General features: G+C 41.3%; 1 protein-coding gene and 1 pseudogene across 48 annotated transcripts in view; one reads left to right on the forward strand and one right to left on the reverse strand.

Annotated features, from left to right (window-relative positions):
* The window catches only part of SEC31A (SEC31 homolog A, COPII coat complex component), a 90008-nt gene that overhangs the window by 4166 nt on the left and 67306 nt on the right, over positions 1–18536 (forward strand). For 9 of the 48 annotated variants that reach the window (XR_009448820.1, XM_059666673.1, XM_059666694.1 and 6 more), the window contains exon 1: positions 15271–15429. Coding sequence is in view for 23 of the 48 variants with exons in the window: in XM_059666892.1 (XP_059522875.1) it covers positions 15366–15481 (116 nt within the window). In the remaining 25 variants the exon portion in view is untranslated. The other 39 variants (XM_059666814.1, XM_059666943.1, XM_059666965.1 and 36 more) reach the window with 13 other exon arrangements.
* LOC132224078 (U6 spliceosomal RNA) lies at positions 14071–14163 on the reverse strand (annotated as a pseudogene).

The following is an 18536-nucleotide window of genomic DNA, read 5'->3' on the forward strand; positions in this document are numbered from 1 at the left end:
CATGACAGCTGGCTTCCCGCAGAGGGAATGATACAAGAGAGCGAGGCCAAGGTGGATGGAAGCTTATCTTTCAAAAGTTAATCTTGAAACAGACATAACATCACTTCTGTCCTATTCTATTGGTCAGTCCGGAAGGAGTGGCTCAGTGGTTGAGCACCGACCTATGAACCAGATCACAGTTCAATTCCTGGTTAGGGCACATGCCCAAATTCTGGGCTTGATCCCCAGTGTGGGACATGCAAGAGGCAGCCAGTCAATGATTATCTTTCAGCATTGATGTTTCTATCTCTCTCTTCCTTCCCCTTCTCTGAAATCAATAAAAATATATATTTTGCTCTGGCCGTTTTAGCTCAGTGGATAGAGATCCGCCTGTGGACAGAAGAGTCCCGGGTTCAATTCCAGTCAAGGGCACGTTCCTCGGTTGCAGGCTCCTCCTGGGCCTGGGCCTTGGTTGGGGCTCATGGAGGAGGTAACCACTTGATGTGTTTCTCTCACATCGATATTCCTCTCTGTCTTTCCCTCTCCCACTCTCTCTGAAAATCAATGGAAAAATATCCTAGGGTAAGGATTAAAAAATATTTTTTCAAGAGAGAACACTTGTTTGGATACAAACTTTCATATGTCTAATTATTTGACTTGAGGGTCAAATATGAATCTCTTAATTCAATAATTAAGAGTAAAAAAAAGCTTTTAAGAAATATATAGGTATAGGTTGATGCCTGACCACTGAGAAAAACCAGCTAGACATGTGCTCTTATTTGAGGTGCACATTTTCTTTATGCCTATGTATATAAACTACTTAAGTGATGTTACACTTCTTTGAAAGTTTCTAGGGAGTTCATAAGAAAGTTCATTTTATAGTCGGAAAAAGCTCTACCTTGATCGTATACTGGGTGTACCAGTTAATGCGGATTTTTTTCAGTAGATGGAGTTACACATATGTTGATATATATGCGATTTGATATGTATGCGATTTTGTTGTATTGACAAGCTTCGAAACTTCATATATGGTCAAATTTTCTGAAGGTGTTAACATCATAGATATTTTTACACTTAAAAATGTCAAATTTCATGCCCAAAAAAAGGGCATTTGCGGAAAGTTTTAATTCATTACTTTATTTTGAAGAAAAGTACTGCTGAAAGTTATCGTATACTTCAAGGAAGTTTATAGTGAACATGCTCCATCTCAAGATATTTGTGAACGCTGGTTTAAACACTTTAAAAGTGATGCTTTCAATGTGAAAGACAAAGAATGTCCAGGTCAATTTGAACCACCCTTTTATCGTAAAATGACCAGAATGGGCCAAAAGACACGGCAAAGTCATTTTGCTTCATGATAACGCACCATCACACACTTCAAAACCAGTTAAAGACACGTTAAAAGATCTTGCCTGGGAAGTATTAACCCACCTGCCGCATTCACCAGACCTTGCTCCTTCAGATTACCACTTGTTCCCATCGATGGCACATGCACTTTCTGAGCAGCACTTCAAAATGTATGAAGAAGTGGAAAATTGGGTCTCTGAATGGTTTGCCTCAAAACAAGAAAAGTTCTATTGGGACGGTATCCATAAATTACCTGAAAGATGGGGGAAATGTGTAGCTAGTGATGGACATTACTTTGAATAAAGCACTTTTGTCGTTTCTCTTGAAATTTCCGTGTTTTCTCTGATTACAAAATCCACATTATTAACCGGTACATCTAGTATATATTTTTTGAACCCGTTGCCCCTCTCCTAATTACGCCCAGGTGGAGGCAGTTAGAGAAATGTTTGAAACTAAACTGTAGATAGAAGCTGAATATCCCTACCCCTAATATTTTGCTTAGGGTGTAGAGTGACTGTGTTGGAAAGGTTGAAATTTCTGTTTAGAGTTTTTCAAGGAATATAGTCCAATTACTTATAAGCAGTTACACAAATATTTAACATAGGATGGGGTAAAGATACAATTATGCATTGGCAGAATTAGAGCAGGTTTTGTTTTTTTTTTTTTTTGTTTTTTAAAGTGAAAGTGAGTTAATCAGTAAAACAGACAGAATGGGCCTACTCCACAGACAGCCGAATGAGAGCAGTTTGCCTTTATCCCTCAAAGCTTGATTTTTATCCAGTATGGTTAATATACTTCCTTTTCTTTCTACTGCTGTCCCCCACTCCCTTCCAGGTGCTTCTGTCCCTCTTTTTATTCTTTTTTTGCCATTTTCTTTTTTTTTTTTCCTATTTTTTTTAATTAAGTCTTTATTGTTCAGATTATTACATTTGTTCCTTTTTTTCCCTCCCATAACTCCCCTCCTCCCAGTTCCCGCCCCACCCTCCGCCCTCACTCCCCACCCACTGTCCTCATCCATAGGTGCACGATTTTTGTCCAGTCTCTTCCCACATCTCCCACACCCCTTTCCCCCCCAAGAATAGTCAGTCCATTCCCTTTCTGTGTCCCTGATTCTATTATAATCAACAGTTCATTCTGTTCATCAGATTATTTATTCACTTGATTCTTAGATTCACTTGTTGATAGATGCATATTTGTTGTTCATAATTTGTATCTTTACCTTTTTCTTCCTCTTCCTCTTCTTAAAGGATACCTTTCAGCATTTCATATAATCCTGGTTTGGTGGTGATGAACTCCTTTAGCTTTTCCTTATCTGTGAAGCTCTTTATCTGACCTTCAATTCTGAATGATAGCTTTGCTGGATAAAGTAATCTTGGTTGTAGGTTCTTGGTATTCATCACTTCGAATATTTCTTGCCACTCCCTTCTGGCCTGCAAAGTTTCTGTTGAGAAATCAGCTGACAGTCGTATGGGTATTCCCTTGTAGGTAACTGAGTTTCTTTCTCTTGCTGTTTTTAAGATTTTCTCTTTGTCTTTTGCTCTTGGCATTTTAATTATGATGTGTCTTGGTGTGGTCCTCTTTGGATTCCTTTTGTTTGGGGTTCTCCGTGCTTCTTGGACCTGTAAGTCCATTTCTTTCACCAGGTGGGGGAAGTTTTCTGTCATTATTTCTTCAAATAGGTTTTCAATATCTTGCTCTCTCTCATCTTCTGGCACCCCTATAATTCTGATGTTGGTACGCTTGAAGCTGTCCCAGAGGCTCCTTACACTATCCTCGCATTTTTGGATTCTTTTTTCAATTTGCTTTTCCGGTTGGATGTTTTTTGCTTCCTCGCATTTCAAATCATTGACTTGATTCTTGCGCTCCTCTGGTCTGCTGTCGGGCGTCTGTATAATATTCGTTATTTCAGTCCGTGTGTGCTTAATTTCTAGTTGGTTCCCCAATATAAGATCGAGGGTCTTATTAGTTTTCGTGTAGATCTCATTAAGTTTATCGACAGCTTCTAAACAGTTCTTGAGAGACCTTAAAAGTGTGGTTCTGAACTCTATTTCTTCCATTGACAATGTTGTCCTGTTTCTTTGTCTCCGCATTTTGTTATGCTTCCTTGGTGCACCCCCTAGTGGTCTTTGTTCGCAGTCTTATAGATAAATCTTGATTGTTGTAGCTAATTCCAGGGAGGGTTTGACCTCCAGGCCAAGTGGCTATGAGAATCCTATTCCTCTTTTTAAAAAAATATGTTTTTATAGATTTTTTTTTGATTTTTTTTTTGTAGAAAGAGAGAGGGAAGCAGAGACCAGCTGCCTCCTGTATGTGCCCTGACCAGGAATCAAACTGGTGATCTTTTGATGGTCTGGACTACACCCAACCAACTGAGCAGCACCTGCCAGGGCTCTGCCTCTCTTAATGAGTAAAATACAGACCTTGCTAAGCAATCAGAATGTTCTGAAGAATTCTCTTAGTGCCTGAGATTTGTAATATTTTCAGTCTTTTCCCTTTATCACTGCTTAAAAGTTCTTTGTTAGGAAAGACAACCCTCCCCTTTTAAAGTTTTTTTGGTCTTTGGAAATCTTGTCTAATAACAAAAGCATTACATACAAACAGTTTTGAGATGTATTAAGGTATGATTACCCTTTCTGTATCAGATCTGATTGTGAGAAGAAGATAACTAAGTTTCCATAAGGGTAATCTGTGCAAAGTAGATAAATGATGTATTGACATTATCTTTGTTATGGGTTTTTTCCAATCATAGTAAAATTGGAGGTCTTATCAGTTCTGAGAGAATTGAAATGTATAGAAATTTGCATGCATTACGTGGTTTTTTTTAAAGGGTTAAGCAATGCAAACCTTATGACTAAAGCATAAGGTGAAAATAAGAAAGTATATATGTCCAATGATTAAACTTTTCTCACTGCTGTTCACATCATGATTTATTGTGATTAATGTATGTGGATGAGGACATAATAGAAAAAGAAAATTGTGAGGCTTATAGATACATAGTTTTTGTACATTGATTTACCTATAATGTTTTTTCTTTCAGGAATAAAATTGAAGGGTGTTTTTCTTAGAAAACATTTGTCTGATTTATCTGATCATTGAAGATTTATATAATAAGGTAAGAGGTTTATAAATTAGTTTTGATAAAACAAAAAACGTTTGAGCAAAAAATTGACATTTAAGCATAATTTGGATATTGTACTCAATTAAAATTTTCTCCTTATTTCAGCTTTCAAAGATAACATAAATATGATTTCAAAGAAAATATAACTTTCTGAATCAATAAATTAGATTAAGAATAGGCCATTGGCGGGGGGGGGGGGGCGGGGGGGCAGATTTTTAACCTTAATAGTCATTTTTTCTTAAAGATAATGACAAATCCTTCCAACCCCTGAAATCCTTAGAGATCATATGTTTTGGGGTTTAAATTTGCTGAACCACTGGATATTTTATAAGTACTCTTGATGTGCCAGTGGGTGATCATTGTATAACTTAAGCTTTGTTCAATAATAGTAGATGGCAGGTAGTTGGAAGCTGGGAATCTCAAATCTAATACCAGGTTAATCTGTAATTAATTAGGCATGTTGTCTAAGAAATACAAAGGGAAAAAATTATTGTGGATACTCAATGTTTTTGTTTTTTCCTTTTTCCATAGAATCCTTTCGTTGTTGCTGTTCCCATTTTCCCTTTTGATCATAAATCAAAGGAAAAGATGCATTGTTGATCAACCTTTTGGTTGAATAGTGTGATTGTTACCAGACAGTAACTGGACCTGGAGTGGGCCTGCTTGAAGCAAGTCAGTATTATGAGGGTTCTTGACTTTGTGCAGGAAAGATTTCACAACACGAGTCCAAGTGAGTTTGAGAGTATATAGTACATTTATTAGAGCTAGGGACAGTGAAACAAGGAAGGGCTTAGGATATAAGAAACAACAGGGGAGAGCCTAGGCAGGGCTGCTTTGACTTTCTAGAAATGTTATAGGGAAAAATGAACCTAGGCAGAGCTATTTTGGCTCACTGAGAAGTCAAAGAAAAGGGGGCCTTGGAGGCAGATTTAGGGTGTTTGCTGGGGATGAGCTGCCACTGCCCATTGCTCCCTTGGTTGCAAGTCTTTAGAGTTTAGGAGATGAACGCCTGAAATGGAAGAAAGGTGTGGGCATGCTCCCAGAAAGGAGAGCATGCGTGCCTCTTTTACTTTTGTTTTCAATGTTAAATGATTTAAGTTAATTTTCTCTGTCTTAAAAGTGGATGCAAACTTTGTTTATGGCCCTTAATGAAAAGATTTACAAAATAAATGCATTCAAAAACAAAACTAAAACAATATTAATGGGATGATGATACTGTTACAGTAATAAATATGATACTAATTGCTATAGAATAAGTTGTAAACACATAAGACCTTGTGCCTTGTGATGATTGTAAAATTTTACAATCTTGACAACAGTAATTTTTTGCAAATCTCAAGATTATTTAAATGAGGAGAGGGGCCTAAGTTATCAAAAGAATATCTCTGGACTCTGCAAATCCTAATTTGAAGAATTTTGTAATACATTATCTCCAAACATTCTTCTAGCTCTAGTCCAGTGATGGCAAACCTTTTGAGCGCGGCTTGTCAGCATTTTGAAAAACCCTAACTTAACTCTGGTGCCGTGTCACATATAGAAATTTTTTGATATTTGCAACCATAGTAAAACAAAGATTTATATTTTTGATATTTATTTTATATATTTAAATGCCATTTAACAAAGAAAAATCAACCCAAAAAATGAGTTCGTGGGTCACCTCTGACACACGTGTCATAGGTTCGCCATCACTGCTCTAGTCAGTAATTCAGAGTCTTGGAACTAGCATTTCTTTGAAAACTAGAATTCCTTTGAAAAGCTTTTTATTTAATCTAAGACTAGGCTTGGCTAGTAGTTAACTAAATTGAATTAAAAATTGACTGCACTAATCCAAGTTTTTCTTTTTAGATACAGGTAGTCCTTACTTTGCACTGATCCAAAATGCATTTTTCATAGTTTAAATAAATAACAGCAGTCCCCTAACAACATGGTTGAAGTTTCAGTTACCACAACATTAACTGTGAATTGTTGTATAAACTTTGCTGCTAACTCTTATTCCACAAATAATTTTGCAAATAAAAGATGTGCATCATGATCAGTAACCAGTTGCATCACTTCTTCCAAAGTCTTTTGGTGATTGGTCACTGAACATCTATTAGTTCACATACAGACAGTAAAGAATAATTGTGTTGCCTTATTGTCTTCCAGTGATAAACCTATGTGGCATTTTATAAAAATGGATAATCAAAAGAGGGAATTGGTCAACAAAGATGACAGCAGTAAAGAAACAAAAAGTGATAACACTGGAGGTGAAATTGAATGTGATTAGATTTGAAGATGGTGATAGCAGACAAGATGAGATCTAAGCCTACATGAAGCTACAGTTCATATTTTAAAAGCTGATGATTATAAAAAACAAAGTAAAGTTGCATCAACATTTTTTAACTTTAAGTTTTGCTAGGAACAGAAAGCCACTTATGGTTGAAATGGAGCATTTACTTCTACTTTAGATTGAGGACTGTAATTAACAAATCCCACTCAGTTTCACTAGCATTCAGGCCAAAATGTCAAAGTGCTACATTGAAAGAAATGATAATTATAAGAACATTTTACTGCCAGTAAAGACTGGTTTCATCGCTTCAGAAGTCTGCATGAATTCATTAACCTTAAATTATCTGGTGAAACTGCAAGCTCAGGGAAGGATGCTACTGTGAAATTTGCACCCAAATTCTAAGAATTACAGGTAGTCCTGGCTTTGCACAGTAGTGCAACACTACTGTGCAAAAAAACTGCAGGATTTGGATGGAATGTAAATGGAATTATAGAAGATATAGATGACCATGGGAAGTTGGCACTGCCTCCATTCAAGTGGTAGTTCTGGATATGTAGTCAGAGGAACTCAGTGAAGTCAAACATGGTTGTGAGGAAAGTGTTTGTGTCATAAAGGATGAATGTGTCTCAAAGGAATTGATGCAGATGAAAAACTTCCCATTAAAGGAACTCTCAGATTTTTCTGCCATTGAAAGCACAAAGGATAAAATTTCATAAGCTAATCCAAATTTAGAAAAGAGTATGATAATTTGCCAAGTTATAGACAAAAGCTCATAAAGAAATAAAATACTGCCCCACTTGTGTGGCTCAGTTTGGACCCAGGCACCAAGAGGTGCCCTGTTTGATGCCTTGTGAGGGCACATGCCCACATCAATCCCCAGTAGGGAGCATGCAGGAGGTAGCCAATCGATGTTGATGTTTCTGTCTCATTGATGTTTCTATTTCCCTTCCTCTCTAAAATCAATAAAAACTTTTTTTTAAAAAACACTATAATTTTCAATGTGTCTATTTTAAATATTTTCCTTTTTGTACATATATAACCAACACCAAGAAAATTTTATGGTTTGACAAATTTTAAGCTCAGAATAATCACAGATTAAGATTGCTTTATACAGTTGCAGCTTGCATAGTGCAAGTGAGAACTACCTGCATGTAAAGTAAGTGAGGGAGGCCAGAGTTCGGCATCTTGACCTGTTGCACTCACTCTTGGGCCAGGGGGCACGACATTCTATAATAAATTCATCAGAATCACACCTTTTCAGGTTACTTTTGAAATAAGAGGAACTCTGTTTCCAGAAGTTTTTGCAATATGTGGAAGCTGTGATGCTTTGGGAAACTGGAATCCTCAAAATGCTGTGGCTCTTCCGGAGAACAAGGCAGGTGGAAGCATGTTTGGGAAAGCAACCATTGAACTCAGTAGAGGAGGATCAGTTCAGTATCACTACTTCAAAGGATGTTTTTTAGAACCAAAGGCTATTGGTGGTCCATGTCAAGTCATAGTTCACAAGTGGGAGACTCATCTGCAACCATGATCAATAACCCCTTTAGAAAGTGAAATTATTATTGATGATGGACAATTTAGAATCCACCATGGTGTTGAGACTTTGGATTTGGGATGGCAGTTGTGTCAGACTTAAGATTATGTTTGCATTATTCTGAAAAGCTGCCTGTCTCAACCAAGAAAAAATTTTAAAAATCTAGATTTAGGTATGGTCATGTGTATTTGTTACTTAGGCCATTTATTTTCATTAATGCTATAGAGCTCTTTGTTTTTAAAAATATATATTTTATTGATTTTTTACAGAGAGGAAGGGAGAGAGATAGAGAGTTAGAAATATCGATGAGAGAGAAACATCAATCAGCTGCCTCCTGCACACCTCCTGGGGATTTGCCCGCAACCAAGGTACATGCCCTTGACTGGAATCGAACCTGGGACCTTTCAGTCCGCAGGCCAACGCTCTATCCACTGAGCCAAACCAGTTAGGGCTAGATCTCTTTTTTAAGTGTATAAACTAATAAAAGAGTAAAATAAAATAAGTGAGGGAGTCTCTAGCTAGCGAGATGGGTTGGAGTGTCATCCCATACACCAAAAAGGTTGCGGATTTGACTCCTGGTCAGGGCGTATATGGGAGGCAACGGATTGATGTTTCTCTCCCTCTCTAAAATCAATAGTAACATACCCTGGGTTGAGGATTAAAAAGTAATAAAATAGCCTGACTGGTCTGGCTCAGTGGACAGGACGTCGGCCTGCAGACTGAAAGGTCCCAGGTTCGATTCCAGTCAAGGGCATGTACCTTGGTTGCAGACACATCCCCAGTGGGGGGTGTGCAGGAGGCAGCTGATCGATGTTTCTCTCTCATCAATGTTTCTAACTCTATCCCTCTCCCTTCCTCTCTGTAAAAAATCAATAAAAAATATATTAAAAAAAAAAGTAATAAAGTAAGCTAGACAGTCTATATTTCACCAGATCAAGTCTAGAAACCACTATATTTGAGCCTTACCAGTTATAGCTGGCATTTTTCATATTGCCTTTTCATGCTACTATAAAAAGGCTTTGAAATAATTTATAATACTAAATGTTTCATTTTGACCAGGTATTAATCTATTTGTAGTCCAAGTTCTAACAGAACAGTTTGGCAAACTTCCTGAAAGGGGTCATATAGTCTCTAGCAACTGCTCAGCTTTGCCCTTGTAGTACAGAAATGGCCATAGATCAATGGTTCTCAACCTTCTGGCCCTTTAAATACAGTTCCTAATGTGACCCAACCATAAAATTATTTTCTTGCTACTTCATAATTGTAATGTTGCTACTGTTACGAATCATAATGTAAATATCTGATACGCAGGATGGTCTTAGGCGACCCCTGTGAAAGGGTCATTCAACTGCCAAAGGGGTCGCGACCCACAGGTTGAGAACCACAGCCATAGATGATGCATAAACCCATTAAGCATGGTTGTGTCCTATTGACCTTTTTAAAAATATATATTTTTTAAATATATTTTACTGATTTTTTACAGAGAAGAAGGGAGAGAGAGAGAGTTAGAAACATCGATGAGAGAGAAACATCGATCAGCTGCCTCCTGCACATCTCCCACTGGGGATGTGCCCGCAACCCAGGTACATGCCCTTGACCAGAATCGAACCTGGGACCTTTCAGTCCGCAGGCCGACGCTCTATCCACTGAGCCAAACTGGTTTCGGCAAAAATATATATATTTTATTGATTTTTTTTACAGAGAGGAAAGGAGAAGAGGGATAGAGAGTTAGAAACATCGATGAGAAAGAAACATTAATCAGCTGCCTCCTGCACATCCCCAATAGGGGATGTGCAGGCAACCAAGGTACATGCCTTTGACTGGAATCGAACCTGGGACCCTTCAGTCCACAGGCCGATGCTCTATTCACGCAGCCAAACCGGTCAGGGCTTGTTGACCTTTTAAGAATAAGATATTTGTCCAGCGAAAGGGTTTATTCAGAAACAAAGAATTTCAGTTTGGGACATTTGATCTAATGGTGAACTATGCATAAGTTCATAGAACAAAGAGGAGCATGGGGTGGGGCAATTCTAAAAGGCTGTTATAAAACAGTCCATTGAAGAAAATAAGAGTTTGCACTGAAGTGGCTTTTTATTGGCTGGTTGCTGGGGAGATCCTGCTTCCTATTGGAATAGAGTAAGAAAACATTTCCTGTTGGAGATGGAGAGTACCTCTTCCAGTTTGGGGTGATTGAGATGAGTGGTAGGTATCTAGAGCTCCCTCTACAAGCCCTCAAGTCCAATTTAAATGAAGTTTCTATTGATCTTCATGGTTAAGTAAAACTGGGCACTGAAATTTGAACTTAATGTAATTTTCTCATGCCATGAACTATTCCTTTGTGTGAATCCTCATCAGGATATTTTTAACATTTTTAGAGAGAGTGGAGAGAGGAAGAGAAAAACATGGGTGTGTCTGAACATCGTTTGGTTCCCTCCCACACACACCCTTGACCAGGAATTGAACATGTAACTCTTTGGTGGGTGGGCCAGGACTAACCACTGTGCAACATCAACCAGGGCAAAATATTTTTCTTTTGCTCACAAAAGTTTTTTCCACATTTTTCTTAACTCGCAGGGCCTTACAAAAGTGGGTGGGGAGTGGAGCTTTGTATTTGACTTATGTGAGAGGAACATGTAGTTGTACATCTGCTTTTTTTAAAAATATATTTTATTGATTTTTTACAGAGAGGAAGGGAGAGAGATAGAGAGTTAGAAACATCGATGAGAGAGAAACATCGATCAGCTGCCTCCTGCACATCTCCCACTGGGGATATGCCCGCAACCCAGGTACATGCCCTTGACCGGAATCGAACCCGGGACCCTTCAGTCCGCAGGCCGATGCTCTATCCACTGAGCCAAACCGGTTTCGGCTGTACATCTGCTTTAATAGGATTACTGTGGGGAGCCGGCATGGCCATGGCATACTCGGGCCCAGGACGCCTTATGTGTCATGCCAGCTCAGCCTGGTTCAATGACCCTGGATGGGGGTGGTGAAAGGCTTAGAAAAGACAGACATGAGAACGAAAGCTGGGTCTCGGTGGGACGCTGCTTCCCTGATGAGGAGACAGCGCCAGCACCCACAAGCCATGTCTTTATTTTATAGCAGATGCCACAAGGCAAAGTAGGGGCGTGATCAAGATGTTTACAACATTCTCGTGAGTTTCACTCCTACTCAACTACATGCACTTGAACTATATCATTCAGGCACGCGGGGCCACGTGTTCGGACCATAGGTTCAAGCTTACAGCTGTAGCTATTGGCTAATTGTGCTGGGAGGGCTCTGCCATCCAAGCTGGGACTTGCACGTGGCAACGAGAGAACTGTGCCCTCTCCTCTGTCCAAAACACTGTAGCCCGCCCCATAGGTTATCTTAGAAACAGATTATTTTTTAAAATGAGAGGATCCAGCTTCCTTGCCAATTTTATCATAAAAACTGATTTTAATACAAAAGAGTAAACTGGGAGCACAGTTCTAAGAACATTTCCAGAGCACTGACTGTGCCAATCACTTCTGAGCATTTAGCTCTATAAATTTAATTGAGAAGCCAGTCTGGGATCCCTCTTCCTGGCTCATTGCTAGGTCTTCGCAGTGCTGGCACATGGAAGGCATTTAGTCAACCTATGTGGTGATAACTAAAGTGCAGATATCCCCAGTCCCCTGGAGAAGAGCATCTGGATCATCAGGAGGCCCCAACGGTGGATGCTTCCCAGTCCCATGACATTAGGCACACTGCAGCTACCACTCTTCATTTTTGTCTTGGAAGGCCCCAGCCCTGCTGGTCCTGGATGAGATCAGCTGACAGGTTCTGAGCATCCTTCCCCGGACTCTCAGCAACTACCTTAGCTGTTCTGTCCAGTTACGGGGATACTTCACCTCCATGGCATCGATCTTGCTTCTAGAAACTTTGAGGAGTCAGTCTTCTCCAGTCCTTCCCCAGGTGATCACATGTCAAATGCTGCCCTCAGGTCTTAGCTCTTCACCCCTGACTTGGATGGCTGCTTCAGCTTCAAAATCACCTAGGAATCACAGACAGATCTTGGCTTCGCAGGGAGGCCAGCAGGTCAGTGTGCTCAGGATCTATCTCCTTCAGCTTGAGCAGCAGGGAAAACAGGTTGAGGCTGCTCAGTATAGGCTCCAACTTCCTCTTACCCATCTGGCAGTGGCACAGGAACTTCAGTTAAGCCACTTCACCAATGGAAAGACCAAACTACACCAAGTGCAGCAGCGCTAGTACTGGGTCCAGGGAGGTGACCCGCTCGCGGCCTGGACCCAGACATCCACGCACATCCACCACCCTGGCCTGCCGGGGTCTGTTTCTGTTTACACATGCCTGCTGAGGGCCCTGCCACCGGAAGTGCGCCTGCCAGGATTCTATTAGATGATACTAAAGAACGTAACCACTGCTTGAATCACTGAGTTTTGAGTAAGTTATTCTAATGAACCCTTTTATCACACCAGTGCACACTTCCAGATAGTACAGTGAGTTCAGTGTTTTCTGTTCACTCGAATGATACTCCCATTTTGAAGTCAGGAATTATTATTGGCACCTCTTAGGTAAACTAGTCCTTGCAGCTAGAAATAAAAATGGAAGGCTTCTTAGAGCACTGAGTACTTTAGCCCAAGTAATCTACTTGGGATGGTCTAGTTTAGTCGCATGGAAATAAACTTGTTTAAGTTGAACCACAACTGTAAGACACTGAAAGGGTATTACAGTATAGCGAGAGTACAAAAATGTGCTTATTCTCTAGTACTTAAATAGGAGTGTTTGCCATATGGACAAAAAAGGTGGGGGTTCTATGGAAAGTAACTTCACAGGGTGATCTAATCAAAAATTCCTAACTGGGCAGTTCTTGGCCAGTAGTCATGCTCCAGGCATTTACCTTCTTTAGTAAAGGTTTGTCACTTAACATAATGTTTGTGTGCATCTAAGTCAGTGGTTCCCAACCATTTTTTGGCCATGCCTCACCTAAGCATCTCTAAAATCCTGATGCGCCCCCCCCCCCATGACATATAATTCTTATTATTCAAAAACTGAACTCCTGTTCACGTGGAGGAAGCCTAAAAGGCCATTAACTTGGTCCAAACAAGCTTCCAAAGAACATGGCATCTATGAAAGAGAAAAATAAAAAAAATGAAAGGACAGTTGAAAGTATTGAGGGAAAAAATCACTAAGAAATTGTTGGAAAAATAATATGAAGTGATATGAAAAAATAGCAAATAAAGTTTCAAAACATAATAGAGAACTGAAATGCATAAATATGTCACCATATATATTTATATATATGAGGCCCCTAGAAGCATAAGAAATGCAAAAAAATTCACTGTTAATAACATTCTTGAGTTGCCCCCCTTAAAAATCAAATTGCCCCGGAATACTATGCTGCTGTAAAAAAGAAGGAATTCTTACCATTTGCAACAGCATGGATGGAACTAGAGAGCGTTATGCTAAGTGAAATAAGCCAGTCAGTGAAAGAAAAATACCACATGATCTCACTTATGGATAATAAAGACCATTATAAACTGATGAACAAAAATACAGAGGCAGAGCAGCATCGAACAGACTGTCAAACTACAGCAGGAAGTCTGGGGAGGGTTGGGGGTTGATAAGAGATCAACTGAAGGACTTGTATGTATGTATATAAGCATAACCAATAGACACAAGACACTGGGGGGTAGGGGAGGCCGGGGGAAGGTCAAGGGGGGGGGCGGGGGAAGGAGACATATGTAATACTCTAAGCAATAAAACAAAATTTAAAAAAATCAAATTGCCCCCCCCCCGTGGGGCCCGTTAGCACACCTTTATTTATTTACTTATTTTTGTTTTTTAAATATGGAATGCTTCACAAATTTGCGTGTCCTTCTTGCGCAGGGGCCATGCTAATCTCTGTATTGTTCCAATTTTTTTGTATATTGGTATGTGCTGCGGGAGCAAGCACAAGTTAACACACCTTTAAAATAAGCCTTAACCACCCCCCCCAAGAAAGCACATAAGCTTGTTAACTCTCCTGTTATCTACCCCCTACCTTGCCTTTTATCTTCATATCCCCTCCTTAATTTCAAATGCATTAAAAAAAAAACAACAACAACAACCAGCACCACCTGTAACACTTATTCTCCGGAGCATTTGAGATCTTGCTCCCTGGCATATGTCCTCAGTTTGGCTCAAATAAGCTCATAAAAAGTCTCTGCATGTCTGGACGTTTCTGACATGAGCTATATTTTACTTTTTGTGTACAAGAAAGAGAAACATTTCCAATGAAGGCACTTAAGCGGGGCTTCAGGGAAGAGACGTTGGCGGATCTGTAATAAGGAGACAACAGACAGAAGTTGGGAGACCTGGTTGCATCTAGGTTCCAGTACTTGAGCAAGTGATTTTCCCCTGGCTTTCCTCTCCCACTGGAAAACAATTTCCCCCTAAGCTAGAGACAGCCAGGGAACACACTTAGATGCCAGGCTCTCACGGAACTCGTAACGTTCCAGTAACTGGGCGCAAATGCTAATATTTTTGGAACCGTGCCATAGGATACTAACTGGAATACCTTTCCCACAATAGATCTTGGGAGCAACAAACGAATCAAGTATCTCCTCAACAGCCTTTGGATGTGACCAGATCGTATGGTTTTAAAGTTCTCAAGACGCAACACTGTAGAACCAAGTAAGCAATTTTAAGAACCCAGTCACAAACGACTGTTGCTGCAGTATGGCCCTGCAGCCCGTTTTCATGTGGTTTGTCTGGTGTTGGCCGTGCCGCCGGGCTGCTGCCGTCTCAGGAGTAGCGCTACGTGGCACTCCTGCCAGCCCAGCCGCTCTGCCACGAGACGGCTACACCCACGAGGACTCCTCTCGTCGGAGTCACCGCGCCGACGTCCTGCGCGCGCCCTCAGAAGGGGTCCCCAGTCTCACGGACACGCGCGAGACGCCGCAGCGAGAACCCCGCTCGCTCCGAAGCGTCGCCCCGGCTGCCACCGCTCCCGGAAGTGCCGCTGCGGGTGGCGCGCAGGGGTGGGCGGGGCCAGGCGCCGCTCCCGGAAACTCGCTGGCCTGTTGGGCGGGGCTGCGGCTGCCACGTCGAAGCGGAACGTGGAGGTGTCCCTGGGCCGGGAGGAGGGGCGGCGGCGAATGCTGGGAGAGTCTGACGGGCGCCGCGCTCACGCAGGAACCGGTCGTCCAGGGTCCCCGCCAGGTGTGTGTCTCCTTTTCCCTCCTGGCCTTCTCGCCGGCTCTCGGGCCCGGAGGTAAAGCACAGGCCAAAGCTGTGACCCGGCCTCGGGCTCCGCGGGTCCCCGCCAGCCTGCGGCCCGGTCTCCGGTGGCGGCGCGTCCCTTGGTCTCGTTTCGGCCCGGCCCGGCCCGGCGGGACAACGCCTGGCGTCGCGGCTGCTTTGGGGATCGCGCCGGTTCGCACCCGCCGTTGTTTTCACTGCTGAGCAGGAGTTCCCCCGAGACTGGCGACCGGGTGTCCTGCCACCGCGGGTGACTGGGGGCTGAGGGTAGGAGCCCTTCACACCCTCGTGCACAAAGAGGTGCGGTCCGCAGGGGAGAGGGCAGGAAGCAAACCTCAGCGTTACTTTGGCTGACTTCAGTCGGGTCAAGATGTTTTGTATTTTAACTGCTGCCAGATTGAAAGGGTCGCAGGTTTCCACCGAGGACTGCTGTCATTTAACCGGGATTGGATGCCTTTATGGGCAGTGGTCGCCAGGCGTAGCCTGTACATCGAAGGAAGTCTCATTAAGTGTTGGATGCTTTTGCCAATAAAGTATACGACGTTAAATTACAGGGCAGGTGTAAAAGAAATCAGAATATTGCCTGGGTTTGTGGGCATTATAAACTTTTCTGTTTGCTCAAGGAACTAATTTTATGTAGGTCTCTCTGAGTTTTTTGGGGTTTTTTTCTCTCCTAAACGGCCTTTTCTAAGTGTAGAAAACGGAAATGTCATTGTCGGCAACTGTAACTGTATTTCATTGCTGATTAGAGCTTCGTCCCTGTATTATACTACCCAGCGTTTGCTGTACATACCAATTGTTCTGGAGTTGGCTAAAAAAAGTTTACTCATCTTTTATTAGTGATTCTTCTGTGCTCCTTTATCTCATTGTCCCTTAATTACAGCTCTGGGAAAAGTTTGTAGACTATAAGAATTTATGTGAGCTTTGTAATGGATTTAGTTATACTGTTTAATTTCATATAAGTAGTGTCTTTTCTGAAACTAATAACGTTAAGACTAAAAAGAAATCTGTAAACTGTAAAGAGCAGTGATTCTTAATCTTTTGGGATTCCACTCCTTTTTGAGGATCTGATGAAAGCACTGGATTATCTTTCTAGAAAAATGCACACATATATAGGATTTTCTGTATAATTTCTTTATAAACTCCTGTTAGATGATATTTAAGTTTCCATTGTTTTTAGAAATGTTGCCATTCTTTAGGTAGCTTAATTTCAGCTCAAAGAGTTTTTATTTGTTAGACTCCAGATAAATGTGATACTATTTAGTTCAGTAATCAGTGCACAGATGCTTCTTTGGTTTTGGTTGCGTGAGATGAGTCTACAACATTGATAATACTAAATAAATCCTGTACTAAACAAAGGTGCCCATCCATAATGGTATATTTTGCCTACAGAAGATGGGTATTTTTACTAAAGGTAGTGCTGGCTAGGGATTGTATTCCTGGTTTGGGAGTCAAAGTTTCCAGTTCTGTTACCCTCCTTCTTTTTTTACTTTCTGAGGTATGGGTCAGTTCTCTATGTAGCATTGTATGGTTGGTATTTTTTTTTTTTTTTTTGAGAATAATACTGCTGGGTTTTAGTATTGTTTCACAAAATTATCATTTAGAAAATGAGCAGAAAGAGAAAAGTTTCTACTTAATGGCATGCGGTTGTTGTGGAAAGTTGAATGAAAAAGTAAGAGTTGTAGTCTGGAACATAAATTTTCATTTTTTGTTGTTATTCATTCTCACCCGAGGATATTTTTTCCATTGATTTTTTTTTTTAATCTTTTTTTTTTCTTTTTTCATTGATTTTTTTAGAGAGAGTGAAAGAGAGGGGGAGAGACAGTGAGAGAGAAACATCAATGTGAGAGAGACACATTGATTGGTTGCCTCCGGCACGTGTCCTGACCAGGGGCTCGAGCCGAGGCATGTGCCCTTGACTGGAATTGAATCTGGGACCTTTTAGTCTGAGAGCCAGCTGTCTACTGATCCAGACCGGCTAGGGTGGGACATTAAATTTTCTTCAGTAGATGTATTAATGAAGATTCACTGGGTTAAATATTTTAAATTGTTTACTTTTATAATAGCTCACACACTAGTCTCAGCACTCTGTAATACCTCATTTAATTCTCTCAACAACCTTATGGTATCAATATGTGTATGACACTTACTTTACCAAGTGGGTAGCCAAGACACACATAGGTAAAGTTACAGGCCTCAAGTCAGAGGTAGGACATGGTGGAGCTGAGATTTAAACTGAGGATATTGGCTCCAGGCTCCATACTCTTGAACTGCTGTGCTATATGATATCTTATAGATGGCATCTATGAACAAGCCACTATCCTCACAACTTTCTTTTTATATTTTTAGAATGATTTTGTTCCATGTAAAATAGTCTTGAATGAATAATTCTGCATGGTGTGAATTCTAATCCTATCTATAAATAAAAGCATAATATGCTAATTAGACTGGACGTCCAACTGGACGTCCTTCCAGACGACCTTCCGTACAAAAGCCGGGGCTGCAAGGGAATCCTGGGTTCTGGGTGCCTGCCGGTGGCCGGAGGGAAGACCGGGTCCTGGGTGCCAGAGGGAAGCCGGTGCTGGAAGCCGGGAGAAGGAAGGCCTGCTCTTGCATGAATTTTGTGCACTGGGCCTCTAGTCCTATATAATAAAAGCCTAATATGCAAATCAACCGAATGGTGGAACGACTGGCAGGACAACTGGTCGCTATGACATGCACTGACCACCAGGGGGCAGACACTCAACGCGGGAGCTTCCCCCCAGCCTGCAGGCCCCAGGCCAGCCAAGGCGGGTGCCAGCGGGGGCCTCCTGGTCGCCCCACAGATCGGCCCTGATTGCTGGCCAGGCCTAGAGACCCTACCATGCACGAATTTCGTGCACCAGGTCTCCAGTCACATATAATATTGAAAAAGAACTACACAAAGCTTTTAAAGCAAATCTCACTTGGGAAGTACACATGGTTTAATCTGAGCCTTCTTTATATTTTCAAGAATATTAATTACAGCCCGGTCAGTGTGGCTCAGTGGTTAAGTGTGTTCCCATGAACCAGGAGGTCACGGGTTTGAT

Source organism: Myotis daubentonii, chromosome 1, assembly GCF_963259705.1.
Source record: "Myotis daubentonii chromosome 1, mMyoDau2.1, whole genome shotgun sequence".
Classification (NCBI taxonomy): Eukaryota; Metazoa; Chordata; class Mammalia; order Chiroptera; family Vespertilionidae; genus Myotis; species Myotis daubentonii.